The sequence below is a fragment of the Apium graveolens genome, chromosome 9 (assembly GCF_009905375.1).
Source record: "Apium graveolens cultivar Ventura chromosome 9, ASM990537v1, whole genome shotgun sequence".
Classification (NCBI taxonomy): Eukaryota; Viridiplantae; Streptophyta; class Magnoliopsida; order Apiales; family Apiaceae; genus Apium; species Apium graveolens.
Genome location: NC_133655.1, coordinates 273727764 through 273745362, shown reverse-complemented (window position 1 = coordinate 273745362; position 17599 = coordinate 273727764). Strand labels below are relative to the sequence as shown.

Below are 17599 nucleotides of genomic sequence, written 5' to 3'. Positions count from 1 at the left end.
GATGTTTTTTGTTTAATATAGTGTTTAGTTTCATAAAACTTATTAATACCATAGAAATTACCGAAATATCTGACATTCTGTATCGTGGCTTGCTTATAAATTAATTGGATATTACTCATTTCTAAAAGCAAGTAACATTGCCATTCAGTGTTATGTCTAGATGCCAAAATATATATAGAAGAAATTTTAAGTGTTGCTAGGAAATTAGCCCATTAGTGTTTGTGTGTGTTATCCCTAGGTTATTTGGGATTATTTTTCTCAGGCTTTCTAATTCGTGATTGTTCATTTCTGGAATTCGATGAAAATTAATCTTGATAGTAGTGTCCACATGTAGAAAGCTTTATACTGCTGTAATTTCTTGAATGTACAAAACTATGATACGGTGTTAGCTGATTTGTGTTTTTGATGTAACAACATTGTTATGCATGTATATGCCCGTGAATCTTTGATTTGATACTATTATTGTTTGTTTGAAATATCTTGCTAAATTGTGATTTTGATGATTTTTCTGAAGATAATTATGATGGAAGCGAAGAAGTGTTGAGGCAATTCGAAATGAATTTTTTATCATCTTTTTAAACTATGTATGTATATTTGATGAGTAATTTTGTTCAATTAGGTGTCTAAATGCTTGTGTTATTCTCCCTCCCTCATCTCGCACTCTCTCTCTCTCTCTCCCGCTCTACTATCATCAATGGAATCAGTACAGGGACGCACAAGAATTGTAATATTATGGAATCATGGTTTAATTTGCTTTTTATGATTTATTTTAAATGACATCCATGGTTTTTTTCTTAAATTAACTTCACTTGCGGCTATGTGTATGTCAATATGCTTATGGATACATGCTAACAATTATCTGACAATTTGAGTGGTGGTTAACAGATGACACATATTCACCCTGTAGCTCATTTGTACGATAACATATGTGCACTATGAAGAATGTCAACTTATCGGGGAACACCCAAAGAAGAAGTCATAGAAACATTTATCCTCGTACTTCTTGATATTAGTTGCTCTTTTATAGAGCTTCTAATTTCTTCTTATTAAGTGTTATGTGTAATTGACCTCTTTCAGGCTTTTTTTAAGGCAACAAATCTGGACGGTGATGGATTTCTTACAACTTCCAAACTTAGATCCCTGGTTTTAAGAATTCATTAGATCAAATAAATTTGAATCATGATGAGACTGTGGCTAAACTAAAGAAGGATTTTGACAAGTATGATGATTATCAAGTTGATTTGTAGAGTTCATCAGTGGGATTGCAGATGGCTTGAGGATGTAAAAAGGTCAAAAGCTTCCTCTATTGTGAATAGGTCTAAAACAATTAAGTACATGAACGACTATCACGAGGTTCGTGATGTGTCATTAATTCTATTTCATATGTACATATACTCTTTCTTTTTATTGGAGTTATATTAACTACATTAGAATGCGATTAATGCATTGGTGGCAGAAAACAACGAGAGAATATGATCTTTTGGAGGAACAACATAATAATGTTGTTGATGTTGTTAAAAATCCTAAGTGGACAACCATCTATTGACTTTTAGGACTGTTTTTGCAGATATTTTTGTTGATCCTCTAATACAATAAGAGGCTCGACAGTTGAGGAAATGACAGTTAAATTAGTTGGGGGTAAAATAATTGAGACAAAGACAGAGGATATGGGTATTAACATCGAAATAATAAATAAAAATGTGGAGGAAATTCAAACATGTGTCCAAACCGATTAGAAAGAGGAATGACGGCTGTAACAAGGACCACACAAAGGCCAAGCCAGAGAAGGTGCATTTGGATTAGCATTTCATCTTACTTAATATGTTATTGTCATTTCATTTATGGGACAACTATATAGAATAGCATAAACCAGACATGGAAGCTTTATCTGTATTATTCATTCTCTGTACTGATGTACCCTCTCTCTCTCTCTTTCTTATGGCTATGGTTATGAACCTTGTATGAATATTTTCATAATATTTTCCTTCTCATTCGGCTAATACTATGGGAGTACTCAGATTAGTCTTTATTTCTTTTAAGGAATCAGACTCATATATCTATTTTTCCCATCGTCTCGTCTCTTCTTGATTATTAAAAGTGTTACCATTCTATTTATATTGATATTCCATCATTGGTATCAGAGCTCTACGACTTTGGAAACATGGGGCCAGGAAGAACAAGATCATGTACTACATCTGATGAAGAAGGAGGGGACACAACAGATCTGAGCAAAATAGAGATAATCTTACAAACCTTATTTGAGGCTCAGAATCAGCGCCCGATACAGACTTGTAATAATAACAATCTTAATATAGAGTATAATGCTAAATCAATTGTGGAGTTGAATGAGTTGTTATTGGGCCTTTCTGTACATCTCTCCAAACTGGTAGCTAGTGATAGTAAAGAATCAAAGAATACTGGTAATGGTAGAAGTAATAAGAGGGATAACACATTCCATGATAACTATAATAAGAACCACCCTTTTTCTGCTAGAATGACAAGGGTTGATTTCCCAAAATTTGATAGAACAGAACTTGGGTCATGGTTATTGTATAAGTGTAATCAATTCTTTCAAATTGATGAAACCTCTGACGATCAAAAAATGAGGTTAACAGCTATTCACTTGGAGGGTAAGGCCCTTCTGTGGCATCAAACTTATATGCACAGGTGCAATAATGTGGTACCTACTTGGGCTAAGTATACTGAAGATATCAACATAAATTTTAGTGACCTCTACGATGACCCGATGGCTGATTTGAAATCACTAAGGCAGACGGGAACATTCAGGACTATCATGATTCATTTGATGCCTTAACCAGCCTATTAAATTTGTCTGAGGAATACCTTCTCAGCTGCTACCTAGGGGGTTAGATGATGAAATATAGATAGTTGTTAGGATATTTTCTCCCAAATCTATCCAGCAGGCCTTGTGTTTGGCTAAATTACAAGAAGCAGCGTAAAAGGCAAAAAAATCAAAGTACAATAGCAAGCCACCTCTACTGCCTACTCCTTCACCTGCTAAACCTTACTCAGGAACTATCAATACCTTTCAAAAATTATCCATTCTAAACTCTGATAAAAAGAATACCCTCAAAACTATAACCATAAATAGACCTCCATTAACCAAAAATAGAAGGACTTTGAAACCTGCTGAACTAAGTAAAAAGAGAGCTAAGAACCTTTGTTTTTAGTGTGATGAACAATACACACCTGGGCACAAGTGTAAGAACAAGAAACCACAGTTTTTCCATATTGAGGTGGATGATGAAGATGAAGGAGTGGATCAGGAAGAACCTCAGGGTGAGGAGCAGTTAATACTGGAGAACCAATATGCTCAGATCTTCTTAGAAGCTATTGAGGGCGTCACTAACTTTTAAACAATAAGAGTCACAGGACACCATGGGAAGAAAGCCTTGCAGGTGCTACTGGACACATGTAGTACTCATAACTTCATTGACATTAATGTAGCTATGAGATTCGACTACAGGGTGGAGAAAATTACACCAATGGGGGTGAAAGTTGCAGATGGTGGACAATTGGTCTGTGATAAAATCATCAAGAATTTTGGTTGGAAGATGCAAAAGGTTGAATTTCAAGCTGATGTGTTGCTCTTACCATTGAGTGGTAGTGACATGGTCATTGACATTCACTGGGTTATCACAGCTAGGACCAATGGTTTTCGACTTTGCCAAGCTGTCTATGCAGTTTAATTATAAAGGAGGAAAGGTGAAACTGAGAGGGATATCTCAAAAGAAACTGAAAAGTACACATTCACAGAAGATTAATAAGTTGTTGGATTCCCATGGTTAGTTATCTATGCTGTAATTGATTCAAGTAGCAGTAGGCTATACTCTTCAAGTATCCTCTATATCCGCAGATCAGAAAAATCAGGATCCAGAACTGATCAGTTTGTTGGACCAGTATTCTGAAGTTTTTAAGGAACCACAAAACCTTCCCCCACCAAGAGACAAGTTTAATCACAAAATACTTCTCATTGAAGGTAATGATGTAATCAACTTGAGGCCTTATAGATAATCCACTGTGCATAAAATAGTCATTGAGGACATGATACAAGATTTGTTAGATCAAGGGGTAATCAGACCTAACAATAGCCCATTTGCAGCCCTTATAGTATTGGTAAAGACGAAAGATGGAGGATGGAGGATGTGTATTGACTATAGAAGTTTAAATAAAGCTATTGTGAAGGATGAATTCCCTATCATATTGAGGAGCTACTACATGGCACCACGTACTTTTGTAAGATTGATCTCAAGTCTGGATACTATCAAGTAAGAGTTAGCCCTGAAGACATACATAAGACTGCATTCAAGACTCACTTTGGTCATTTTGAATATTTATTTATGCCTTTTGGCCTAACTAATGCGCCCTAAACATTTCAATCATTGATGAATCAAGTTTTTAATCCTCTGTTAGGAAGAGGAGTCTTGGTCTTCGTCTTGGTCTTCTTTGATGGCATATTGGTGTATAGCTCCACTTGGGATGAGCACATATCTCACATAAAACCGGTCTTGCAGCTGATGAAGGAGAACTCATTGCATGCCAATACCAAAAAATGCTCTTTTGGAGTTTCTGAGATACATTATTTGGGTCATATCATATCCGCTGAGGGGGTGTACACAGAACAAGATAAAATTGCAGCCATCATAGAATAACCAATCCCAAAGAATCTGAAACAACTCAGAGGATTCCTGGGGTTGATAGGATACTACAGGAGGTTCATCCAAGACTATGGTAAAATTTGTAGCCATTTAACAGCCTTGCTAAAGAAAAATGCATTTATGTGGGAATGGGAAGCTCAAGAAGCATTTTGAATACTTAAATTCAAGATGACCAACCCACCTGTATTAGCTCTTCCTGACTTCCAGAGGCCATTTATAATTGAGACAGATGTATCTGGCAAGGGGATGGTACAATTCTCATGCAATGAGGGCATTCTATAGCTTTCATTAGTAAGGCATTTTCTGATAAAACAACTTTAATGTTAGCATCTGAAAGGGAGTTGCTAGCTATAGTATTTGCTGTCACAAAATGGCAACACTATCTGATGGTTCTGCCTTTTACTATCAGGACATATCAGAAGAGCCTCAAGTTCTTACTTGAACGCAAACTCTCTACCCCATTTCAACAAAAATGGCCATCCAAACTTGCAGGGTTTGACTTTATAGTGGAACATAAGTGTGGTAAAGATAATAGAGTTGTTGATGCCCTATCAAGAGTACCTAGTTTTCAACTCTTCAACATGGTTGTATCATTTATTCATTTCCAGTTGTAGATAGACTTGCAGGAACACTGGGCTACGGATGCATCTCTACAGAAGCTGATTTCTGACTTACAAGTAGATTCTACATCACACCCTCACTGTAATAACTCGAATTTTTGAGACTTTGTAAAAACGCTTAATGAATAGTGACCCTGACAGACGGGGAAAACTTTTTAGCCCACACTTTGTTGTGCATGATAAATTGAGTTTCGGAGTTGATAACATGATTATACGTACCAAATGAGTGTATGTAAACGCTATTAGTTTTCGAAGAAAACGAACTTTGAAAATAATTGTATTTACGAACCATCAAGGATTACGAGAATCACAATATAATTACGAAATTAAAATCCTACGGATTTATATCCAAGAACGATATTTTAAAACATAAAGAATGTATACGAAAGGATTTACACCGCGAACCGTTTACGAGAAATCATCACGAAAATGATTAAGCGACCGAGAAAACGCGTGAACGAATAAATAAACATATCGAACCAAACTAACTAAACTAATTAATCATGGTAAGAAACTAACCATGGTTAAATCATCAAATAGTAACCTAGCTATATAGGAATAATAACCTAAAGCTAGAAATAGTGAAGCTAAAATCTAAAACCATGTAGATTAGCTTGTATGTAACCTAGGAAGCTAGCAAGATTTGTTCAAAGATATGCCAACATACTCTAGTTCTAGGATATATACTAGAAGATATACAAATCAAATACAAATCTTATGCAAGAAGCATTCAAGAAACACAACACAAATTTTCTCTCCCCATTTTCTTCTTCTTCATTCAGCTTCTTCAAAAAGGGGAAGGAAATCAAATTCAAAAACCTCTCTTCTAGTCATGGAAAAAATCCCTCATTAATTCCTAAGCTTCAGACATCCTAAACTAAGATAAGATGAATTTTTAAGCTCATTTTATCAAGGTTTGATGGGTGAAAAAAATTCAAGAAAGAGGATAATGAATAGTATGAATAGTAACTTTTCTTTGGATTCTTGATTTTAATGGTTGATTTTGGTTCCGAAAACCCTACCAAGCACTCCCAAGACTTCACCATCATCAAGAACACATCTCAAGCTTTCAAGAAAGATATAAATCTTTGACCCATCTTTATTTAAGGTTTAAGTTCAAGAATCTTTTGAACATAGATGTAAACTTAGTTTTGGTGGTTGATTTGTTGTAATCTTGATATTTGGTTAATTAGATTTAAGGTTGATGATTGTTGCCTCAAGAATATGATGTTCTTCAGAGGAGTTAGTGTGGTGATGATAATTTGATGATTGTTGGTGGTAGTATAGAGATTTAAGGCGTAAACGAAACTCGGATCGTAATCGTAATCTCGCTAAAACGAACAAAACACAACATTACGTTTCTGCAGAAAGTCCTGAAGATATAAACTGTAGTTTTTTGAAAAATAATACTTTATTATTATAGAAAATATTATAAGGATTGTTTAGGTGCTTAAATCTCTTGATTCCGATTTACGGATCAAAAGTTATGACCATTTTACTAAAAGTGATTTACGCGACAAAAACTGCTACGAATTACGAATTTTGGAAATAGAAATGATCAAATTAAAAATATTCATAAATCATGAAATTTTTACAGAGAGTATTAAATAGAGTTCCTTAACTTCTATAAAAATTTCAAGTGAAAATAATGATTTTTCAGTTTTATAAAAATATCGGAACCAAGATCGCGCGATTAGAAAACCGTTAGAATTCATAAGCGGAGCCGACGTTGAAAATGAAAACGAACATAAGATACTTCGAAAAAGAAGCGACCGTGACATGAATAAGTACTTAAAGAAATAATAAGGGTAATATAAGTTGATAAGATGAATAATAAGTAGCATATGAGTACGAGTCGCCATAAATTAGGACGGGAACTAACGAAATGATTTATGTTTATGGTTATAGATTTCCGAGCGGACCTTAGAGCATCCTCCACCTCGAAATACCTAGACAAGTTTACGAACCCAACTCGATATACTGTTGTGTTGTGAAAGGATTGTTTTACTATCATTTGCATAAATGTCATGCTTGCCATGATACTAAGTAATTGAATTTTCGCATAATGTAGCGATGTTGTACGATATGTATATGTCGTAGAATGTTTATCGCCACCATGAGCGTGATGTATAATTATAAGACCGAGAGTCGGTCGTAGTTTTAAAATGAAAACCCGGAAATCATTCCGGTGATATTTTGGACGATTAAAGTCTGCAGTTATTTTATTCCAAGGGACTCGACGTCCACTTGTGAAACATTAAATACCTCGAACTTTATTAAAACGATTTCCAAAGATTGTATTCCCTCAACTATGTTTAATTACTCGAATAATGAATATTATTTCATTTATTTTATTTCATATAAGAGAACTATTCACAAATGATTATTTATTTCGAACTCGGTCAATTATTTAAGGATTATTCTAACTATTTCAACATAAACTAGTTGAGGAATATTATTTCAAATATTCTTTTAAAATATATAATTATTCGAGGTTTATTTATTTAATAATTATTATTTAATTATTAAAAATTTAAAAATGATTTATATATTATTTAAAAATAATAAAACCTGATTTAAAATACATTCTGGTTTTCGGAAAATCATTCGAATAAATTCAGATCGTCGGAGAATATTATCTCGACTTATTTTAAATATTTGAATACAGTTTCAAAAGAAACTCCCCTTTATTTAATTATCTGTTGACAACGGTCAACTCACATCCTTAGTACTTCCTCCGGAAATTCTCGGAAGTACATATATATACATACAAATCAAAGTGTACCTATCAACAAGCAATATGCTTGGGGAACAATATAAGTTCCAGATATATGATGAGATTCTTAAAAGGACAAGGAGGGGTAGACTCCAGTACTTCGTGGACTGGGAAGACTACCAATTTACTACCACATGAGAAGGTATCTTATATACTGATGAACATGTGGAGTATGCGTACCTGAGAGGGATGGACGCAAAAACCGTGTCTTGAGAGGGATAGACATGAAGTGTGTACCTGAGGGGGATGGACACAGAAAAGGCCCGAATGCGGTCAGGGTGATAACCGATAACAAAAGGGAATCGTCCTTCTATTAGTAGAAAAGGTTATTATTTCTGTAGTACGACTGATCATCGTATGCGGTGGCTCCAGTGAATGTCCTATTCTTCCAATTGGAATTGTGATGCAATACCATAACCCAAGCCTAGGTGTTGGGTTTACCATTAAGGTATTCGCAAGATAATAAATCCACTAAAGAATTATTTTCAAAAGAAGGTGTGTATCACCAAGGAAAACTATTTTTGACTAAAATTCCATTCATCATTTATGGTATTATACTTGAGTTATCATACAGTCATTTCATATTGTACATTGTTATGCTGGGCATTATAGCTCACACTTGTTTTCTTAAATTTACACAACACAAAAGTAAATCAAGATGCCTATCATGAAACTCACAGCCAGGAAACGGGTAGGAAACGGCCAGCTGTTCCGTAGGATGTTTGGTGTTGTACCTCATGTAGGTCGGATAAACTAGATTGGTTCTCAGTTGTTTTTAGTCCGGCTTATTTATAAGTATGACTTATGTAAGATAATAAATAAGAAACGAATATTTGGCCGACGGACTAAACTTACTTAAAGGTTATTTCCGCGGTAAGACTTAATTACTTTTGGGTTGTAATAATTATCATTTTGTGGATTGATTACTCTAATAATGAATGGTTCGTTTCCAAGATAATAACCTATAAGTGTGTGTGTGTGTGTGTGATAATTTTGGGGTCATAAAGGTGTGAGTATTTATATATTGTGATACGAGATAAGTGTTATGTAGCATTCAAGTTGGCGTGGCCTCCTAGATTCCTGACCCCGGATTTTGGTGCGCCACACTCACTACTCTTGGCATCAACAAACTTTAAGGAGAAAAGGGAAATTGGTGGTAGGGAATAATGATGCCTTGAAGCAGTCAATTTTAAAGTGGATGCACAGTTCAGGTAGTGGTGGTCATTCTGGAATCCAAGCTACACTTAAAAGAATTCAAGCTCTTTTTCAAGCTCTTTATTAAATAATGTCAAGTCTACCAAAGATGTAAGTATGATCATACTGCTTCTCCAGGGTTGTTGCATCCATTACCTTTACCCACCACATTATGGGAGGAAATGACTATGGATTTCGGTGAAGGTCTTCCTAGTTCTGGCGATAAGATTGTAATCATGGTGGTGGTGGATAGACTGAGCAAGTATGCCCACTTCCTTGCACTGAGTCACCCTTTCACTGCTGTCACAGTTGCTCAACAATATTTAAACCAAGTGTATAAGTTACATGGATCCCCAAAGAGCAACATTTCTGACAAGGATAAGATTTTTATCAGTAAATTCTGGACTGAGTTCACGAGACTGCTGGGAGGGCAACTTAAGCTATCTACCGATTACCACCCTCAAACGGATAGCCAATATGAGGTCCTCAGTAGGTACTTAGAAGGTTATCTAAGATGTATGTGCCATGACTTGCCTTAAAACTGGCTCAGATGGTTACTTCTTGCGGAATTTTGGTATTACTCTACCTTTCATTCTGTCATCCAAAAAACCCCCTTTGAGGTTATGTACAATCAACCTCCGCCCATTCACAGACCATACATCATTGGTTCAAATGTAGTGGACATAGTTGATAGGAGCTTTCAAATGAGGGAACAAGCCATTGTGGTCTTGAAGTTCAATCTGCACAAAGCCTAGAATAGAATGAAGCAATTGGCTGACAGAATATGAAGTGATGGAAACTTTGAAGAGGGTGAGTGGGTGTATATGAAATTAAAGGCATATAGACAGACATCTGTCCACTCCAAAAGCAATCACAAACTAACTCCCAAATACTCTGGACCTTATATGATTCTCAAGAAGGTTGGCGCATTAGTTTATCAGCTGCAACTGCCACCTCACTCGAAGATACATCCTACATTTCACGTGTCCCTGCTAAAAAGGCACCAGGGGTCTCTACCTACCACACTCGACAACTCTCTCCCTACGGATTATGATACTACAGCTAGTGTCGCTGAGAAAATTCCTGCAGCGGTATTGGAAGTAAGAACCATCAAGAGGAGAAATGATGTAGTAGTACAATGGCTAGTCTTATGGGCTCAATTTCCATGAGAGGAAGCCATGTGGGAAGATGCTTCTCTCATCATATCGCAGCATCCAAAATTTGATCCTTGGGGTCAAGGATCTTCAAATGGAGGGATTATTGATACAATAAGAGGCTCGACAATTGAGGAAATGACAATTAAATCAGTTGGGGGTAAAACAAATTAGACAAAGACAGAGGATCATGGCATCAACATCGAAATAATTAATAAAAATATGGAGTAAATGCAGACATGTGTCCAAACCGATTAGAAAGAGGAATGACAGCTGTAGCAAGGACCACACAGAGGCCAGGCCAGAGAAGGTGCATTTGGATTAGCATTTCATCTTAATTAATATGTCATTGTCATTTCATTTAGGGGACAAATATATAGAAAGCATAAAATAGGCCCGAAAGCCTTATCTGTATTATTCATTCTATGTACGGATGCACCCTCTCTCTTTCTTTCTTATGGCTATGGTTATGAACCTTGTATGAATATTTTCACAGTATTGCCCTTCTCATTCAGCTAATACTCTGAGAGTACTCAGATTAGTCTTATTTCTTTTAGGGAATCAGACTAATATATCTATTTTTCCCATCGTCTCGTCTCTTCTTAATTATTAAAAGTGTTACTATTCTATTTATAATGATATTGCATCATCCTCTTGTAGATGATGTCGATAATTTCTCAAGTACTGCCACAAGTATTCATCCTTTCTTTATATCATTCATTGCTCCTCCCCTGAAAACTAATGCTACTGAAGCAGTGTGAGCAATTATATTTTCTAGCAGAAAAAAGTTGAGGTCTGCATCCTTAACTTTTTCTGAGTTTTGTTTCTTCGTTAGTTTAGTCTATCGATTAGCGACAAGCTTATCTGTTCTAATCTCACTTGCTACTAGCTGCATTAATTATTTCAATTCTTGTCATATAAATTTTCTTAGTTCACCACTATTGCTAATGAATATTTAAGAAATTGAAGTCTAGAATCAAGACTTGTTTATTTATATGCATATTGAGTTTTTTTTTTGCACTTGAAAGGAAAGCTGAACTTAAAAATTCCAACGGCACCAAACTTGTAGGACTCGATGAAAAAACTAATAATCAAGCAGTGGGTTTTCGTATAGTTAAGATGCAAGTAAATAATTTAAAATATATGGAGCATCAACCATGAAAATATTCTATGCCTGTAAATCTTCTTAGTATTTGTTCTAAGTGCTATTATCTTGTTTCAGTTGTTTAAATAAATATTGATCGACTTGTACTAATTAAATATGTATTTATGGAACAATAAGTCAAATATTCGTTATTTGGTTGCAGGGCTTTCTTATGAATTGGTCAACTTTTAAATTCAATTATTTGTAACTTATTCAATTTTTTCTCGTTATGAATATTAAATCCAAATCATGCATCATTTTTCTTGTTATTGATGTTTTTATTTTTAGAGGGGATGGTGTCTCATGAAAGTAAGAAGAAGACTACCCAAAAGAAGACGGATGGCTAGAAGGGGTGAAAAATCAGTAGCAGCTGCTATTGCTAAGATTGTGTAGTTTTAGAAAACTTGACATAGCTTTTGATGATACTCGAATGTAATTTTTAGAGAACTTGATTTATGTATTTGTAATAATTCATGAGTTTTATATTGGTTAATTTAATTTGAGTTGTTAGTCTAATTATTCTTGTAATATCTTTGGTTTAAATATTTTTCTATAAATTAATATATTTGTGAAAATTTAAGGAAAAATAAGTAAAAATAAAATATAAATTTTTAAAAATTATTGTTGTGGGTCACATATTAATGTAGGCCCCTAATTTGTGGAGCCCACTTTTTTTTTAGAAATTAGAACATCTATTGCAACATAGCAAATTATGTACTTTAGGGTATTTTTACAACATCTGTATGAATCTATTACAGCATATCGAGCTATGTTATCTTAGATATGTTTTGATATTACTATAGATACCTATAATAACTAGTTAGGACCTGTTGTGCAAGACATGCCTGTACTATAATAAGACCAAGTCAAACTGACAATCCTAAGTAAGTTGTATGATAGTCTAAGTTTGCATTTTGTATTGTAATACTTAAGTCTGTAAAAATGTAATTAGATTAGACTGAAGTATTTTTCTGTAAACAGTCTCAAGTCTAAGAATAAACTCTGGAAGAAGATCACGAAGATCATGCCTCAGAGAAAGTGTGAAGAAACTTGGAGTTGAATAAATCTGTTTTGTGAAAAATATTCTAAGTCAAGAAGTCTACAAGTCACAGATTAAGTGTTATAGAGAAGTCATTCGAGAACTCCAGAATGACTTATCGAGAAGTCAAGAAAAGCTTATAGAGAAATCTCAGAGATATCGACAAGCCAAATTGAAGATATAAAGATTGAAAACATCGACATGTCATTTCTTTACTAGAGAACTCTGAGATATCGACAAGTCAAAATATCATTAGAGAACTCAGAGATATCGATAAGTTGATTTTACATGCAAAGAAATGGAGACCTCGATAAGTCAAGTTCATTCGAGGACTCAAAGACCTCGATAAGTCAAGTTCATTCGAGGACTCAAAGATCTTGATAAGTCAAGTCCATTCGAGAACTCAGAGATCTCGATAAGTCAAGATTACACTCGAGAACTCAGAGACTTCGATAAGGCATATCAACTATAGAGTAATAAGAGATCTCGATAAGTCATTATAGTTATCGAGATGCCGAGTTCTCTATATACCAAACTGGAGATCTCGAGGTAAAACTCAAAGTACAGAATGCAGATCAATTTAATATCCAGGATTATCAATCAACAAACAAATCAATCACTGATTTGAAAAGTCTACAAAAGTAGCTTGAAGGGTACAAGATCAAAGGCCGAGATTATCTGACAAAGTAAAGTCACAGGCGTGCACAATTTGCAAAGTTACACTAAGCCAGAAATAGAAAGATTTAGTTATTTAAAAGTAGGGTTTAGTACATGCTATTACATGTTGTGTAAAACCAGTGTTTACAGTTCTATAAAGTAAACAATGGATGCTTTGTTTTGAAGTAACAAATAGATCTGAAAAATCTTGTAACTCTCAAGAAAGAAGCTGAGTTCTTAACATACTAAGAACCCATAAATTTGTTGCAAAACACTAGCTTGATTTTAATATAAAATTAAGTGAGTTTTGAAAGATAAGTGTGTTCATGTGCATGTTTAAATTATTTTATTAAAACACATTATCTCTACAATACAGATTATTTTGTTCACCATAAGTTCAAAAGTCATTAAAATTGTCTAAAACACATTCACCTCTGTGTTGTATTCATTACCTAACAGGACCCAACATACTTTAGATGTTACTATAACCATTGTTTGGCCTATAACAACATCAAATGGAGGGATATATAGAGACACGGTTTTAGTGTTGCAAGAAACCATCTACAGCTTAGTGTTTATAAAAGAAAGGTAAAGAAATATGTAGATATGCGAATAAGTTTTGTTTATTTTTGTCTTCAAAATCTTCTTCTTAATTTTGGAAAAATTAGAAGTGAAAGGAAGATAATAATTATTTTTTATTCTTTTCTTTCTATCCCGGATTCGAGAACACTTTATATTCCTTCGTGAATTCTTAATTTAATCATATTCAAATTGATTATGAAGACTAAGCATGATATTGTTGACAACATTGAGCATGATATTGTTGACAACATTGATTAAAACTTAGTCTAGATATACATTTAGTTCTACACATTTTGATTTTCAGTCCCACGAGAAAATCCATTTAATTAATTATTGAAAGTAGAGTTGTAAAAATCAGAAATCGGATCTAATCGGTTCACTTATCAATTTAGAATTAATCAAAAATCGGGATTAATCGGAGTGAAAATTGGTTGTATTTTAATATCAAAATATTATTTAATATGTTATTATGATTATATTGATTATTTACTAACTAATTTTTACCATATCATAAATTTTATAATTATTATATTTAAATAAATATAATATTTTAATTTTAATAAATTAATATATATATATCCCGACAAAGAAAATCTTAGAAGGATTAATCGGATTCAAAAAATCAAATCGGCCGATCACCTTGTATAGCACAAGATTAATCAGGGATTAATCGGTTTAAATCTAGAATTTTTAAAATACTAATTGAAAGAAAAAAAATGCTATTATTATTTTCTGCTAAGAATAAGCCGAGAAATGAATAATCTTACATGAATGGCTTAAGCTCACGAAATATAATTAAGAATTTCACCGATAGCCACATTCCCACAAATTTGAAACACGAGGAAGAAACAATAGCAAATCAAAGAATAATACCTCAAAGTTTCACCATGTCAATCAAAATATTAAAAAATATCAAACTAAAACAATAAAAGACATATCTTTTGTAACTGTAAGAGTTTGAAAATCCTGGTTAAGCACACAAAACTTAATCATATTTAGATTGATTGCGAAGTCTAAGCATGCTGTTTACGACAACTTTGATCGAAACCTGTCAGTCTAAATATACATTGAGTTCCACATTTTTTTTTTGATTTTCAGTCGAAACAAATAGGAAAACTGAGCAACTACAGCAACTCCCATCATAGTCCATAGACATTGACCCTTCAAGCATAAATTTTGTATACATTTGTCTTCATTTTACATGTAGTAAGCCCATGCATGGATGCTGTAAAAGCATGAGTACGTAGCAGAAGTTGTTAATTAGGAAAAATTGCAGGGCTGAAGTGGTAAATTTGAGGATGAATTGGATTCAGATTTTTCGGTATAAATAGGTAAACTCGGATATCAGAAGCACACCTCTAAATGTGCAGTTGTCAACTACAGACTAATCTTGATCTATAAAAAATGATTCGGGAAACACAAACAACTCTTACTGATGCTTGGTCATGGTGGTTGCTAATGATCAACACAAATGACTTCACCTTTGTGCTTACAGTTACAGCCACAGTCCTTCTTGTCATTTCATTGGTTACTATAATATTTACCAAGTCGAATAAGTTCAGCCCTCCACTGCCACCAGGCCCCAAAAGCCTGCCTTTAGTTGGCAATCTCTTGTCCCTTGACCCTGACCTCCACACGTATTTTGCAAGGCTTGGTAAGACTTATGGTCCGATTTTGACGCTCTGGCTAGGCCATAAGGTTGGAATCGTGATCAACTCGCCTGGTTTAGCACGCGAAGTGCTCAAAGACCAAGACACCAGCTTTGCTAATCGTGATGTTCCAGCTGCAGCCTACGAAGCCTTTTATGGTGGCAATGATATAGTGTGGACACCACATGGCCCTAAATGGCGAATGTTGAGGAGGGTGTGTCTGACTGAGATGCTTAGCAAGAGTGCATTAGACTCCTTCTATGATCTTAGAAGAAAGGAGATCAGACAGACTATGGGGTATATCTACAGGCGGGTCGGGTCCCCAGTTGATATAGGTGAACAGATGTTTTTGACTTTGATGAATATAGTCACTAGTATGATGTGGGGTGGTACAGTCAAGGGGGATGACAGGGCTGGGCTTGGGGCAGAGTTTCGGCTAGTAGTACATGAGATAACTGAGCTGTTGGCTACGCCTAATATATCTGATTTCTACCCAGGTCTAGCTCGGTTTGACCTTCAAGGGATCCGTAAAAAGACGAAGGTGTTGACAAAAAAATTTGATGATATTTTTGAGACTGCAATCAAACAAAGGCATGAAATGGATGCTAAAGAAGGTGGTAAGGCTTTTCTACAGTTTTTATTGAAGTTAAAAGATAACCAAGATGCAAAAATGCCATTTACAATGACCGACCTCAAAGCCATGTTAATGGTATGTGCTTTACTACCATCTCCTTTTTATTTAACATGCTATTTTTCTTAATAAAAAAAAATAGCATTGCATCTATCTCAGATATCTATTTTAATCATATTTTTGAAATAGCATTGTGACTTTTTGGATTGGTGTTTACTCAGGCAAACAAATGCAAGTGTGAAAAATGAAAATGTCCTTAAACCCTTACTTTAAATAGCTATTTTTATCTAACAAGGTTCTGAAATAGGATATGGTGACTGGTGGGACTGATACAACTTCTAACACAGTGGAATTTGCGTTGGCTGAGATGATGAATAAGCCACAAATAATTCAAAAAGTGCAAGAAGAGCTGGAAATTGTAGTGGGGGAAAATAACATAGTTGAAGAATCTCACCTTCCCAAGCTACCTTATCTGTATGCTGTTATGAAGGAGATTCTGAGATTACATCCTGTTGTACCACTCTTGGTGCCTCATTGTCCAAGTGACACATGTGTTGTTGGTGGTTACACCGTTCCCGAAGGATCTCGTGTTTTCATAAATGTATGGTCAATACACCGTGATCCTAGCATCTGGAACAAGCCACTGGAATTTATTCCAGAGAGATTTTTGGATGGTAAACGGGATCAAAGTGGCAAGGATTTTGATTATCTCCCATTTGGGTCAGGACGAAGAACGTGTGTTGGGATTGCTATGGCTGAAAACATGTTCTTGTTTTCACTTGCATCGCTGCTGCATTCATTTGACTGGAAGCTCCCTCAAGGACAGAAATTAGATTTGACAGAGAAGTTTGGGATTGTGATGAAGAAGGCAGTACCTCTTGTTCTTATTCCATCGCCAAGGCTGTCTAATCCCGAGCTCTACCAGTAACTAAGGATCAAATGATATCCGTGCACTTTTGCAGCTTTATCCAAGTTAAAGTCACAAATAATGATGTAACATTCCTGTAATATTTTGAAATATGCAGAAGAAAAAGTAAGATTTTTATTTGGATTCAAGGTCCGTTTTTTCCCCATCTTGCCTCGAGTGTGGACAACGTCAATTGTTCTAGATCTATATGAGTGCCCGATTATAAATCTTAATTTATTGTCTTGTCCGTGACGAAAATTGACATCAACATTTGGCAAGGCGCAAGAATCGTATAGATAAAATTTTGATATCTCACGGTGAATCTGCTAGCCATATTGGAGACGTCTATAAGATCGTAAAATAGCTGATCAGTATTCAGTACATCCTCTAACCGGCCAAACAATACTCGCAGTAAACAAAAGATTAAAGGAGTTATGCATCTCTATGCTTTTGACATTATGCATCTCTAGTCTCGATGTGTGTAACATGACATTTTTATGTTTATGTATGACGTGTCCCTCCGCACCCGTATCCCCATATTTTTAAATTTTCGAAATCCACACACGT

General features: G+C 34.9%; 1 protein-coding gene across 1 annotated transcript; it reads left to right on the top strand.

Annotated features, from left to right (window-relative positions):
- Window positions 1-14961: 14961 nt before the first annotated feature.
- LOC141684688 (flavonoid 3'-monooxygenase CYP75B137-like) lies at window positions 14962-17389 on the top strand. Its single transcript, XM_074489768.1, has 2 exons — window positions 14962-16203; window positions 16433-17389. The coding sequence occupies exons 1-2, from the start codon at window positions 15250-15252 to the stop codon at window positions 17051-17053; spliced, it is 1575 nt and encodes a 524-aa protein (XP_074345869.1). The 5' UTR covers window positions 14962-15249; the 3' UTR covers window positions 17054-17389.
- The last annotated feature ends 210 nt before the right edge of the window (window positions 17390-17599 follow it).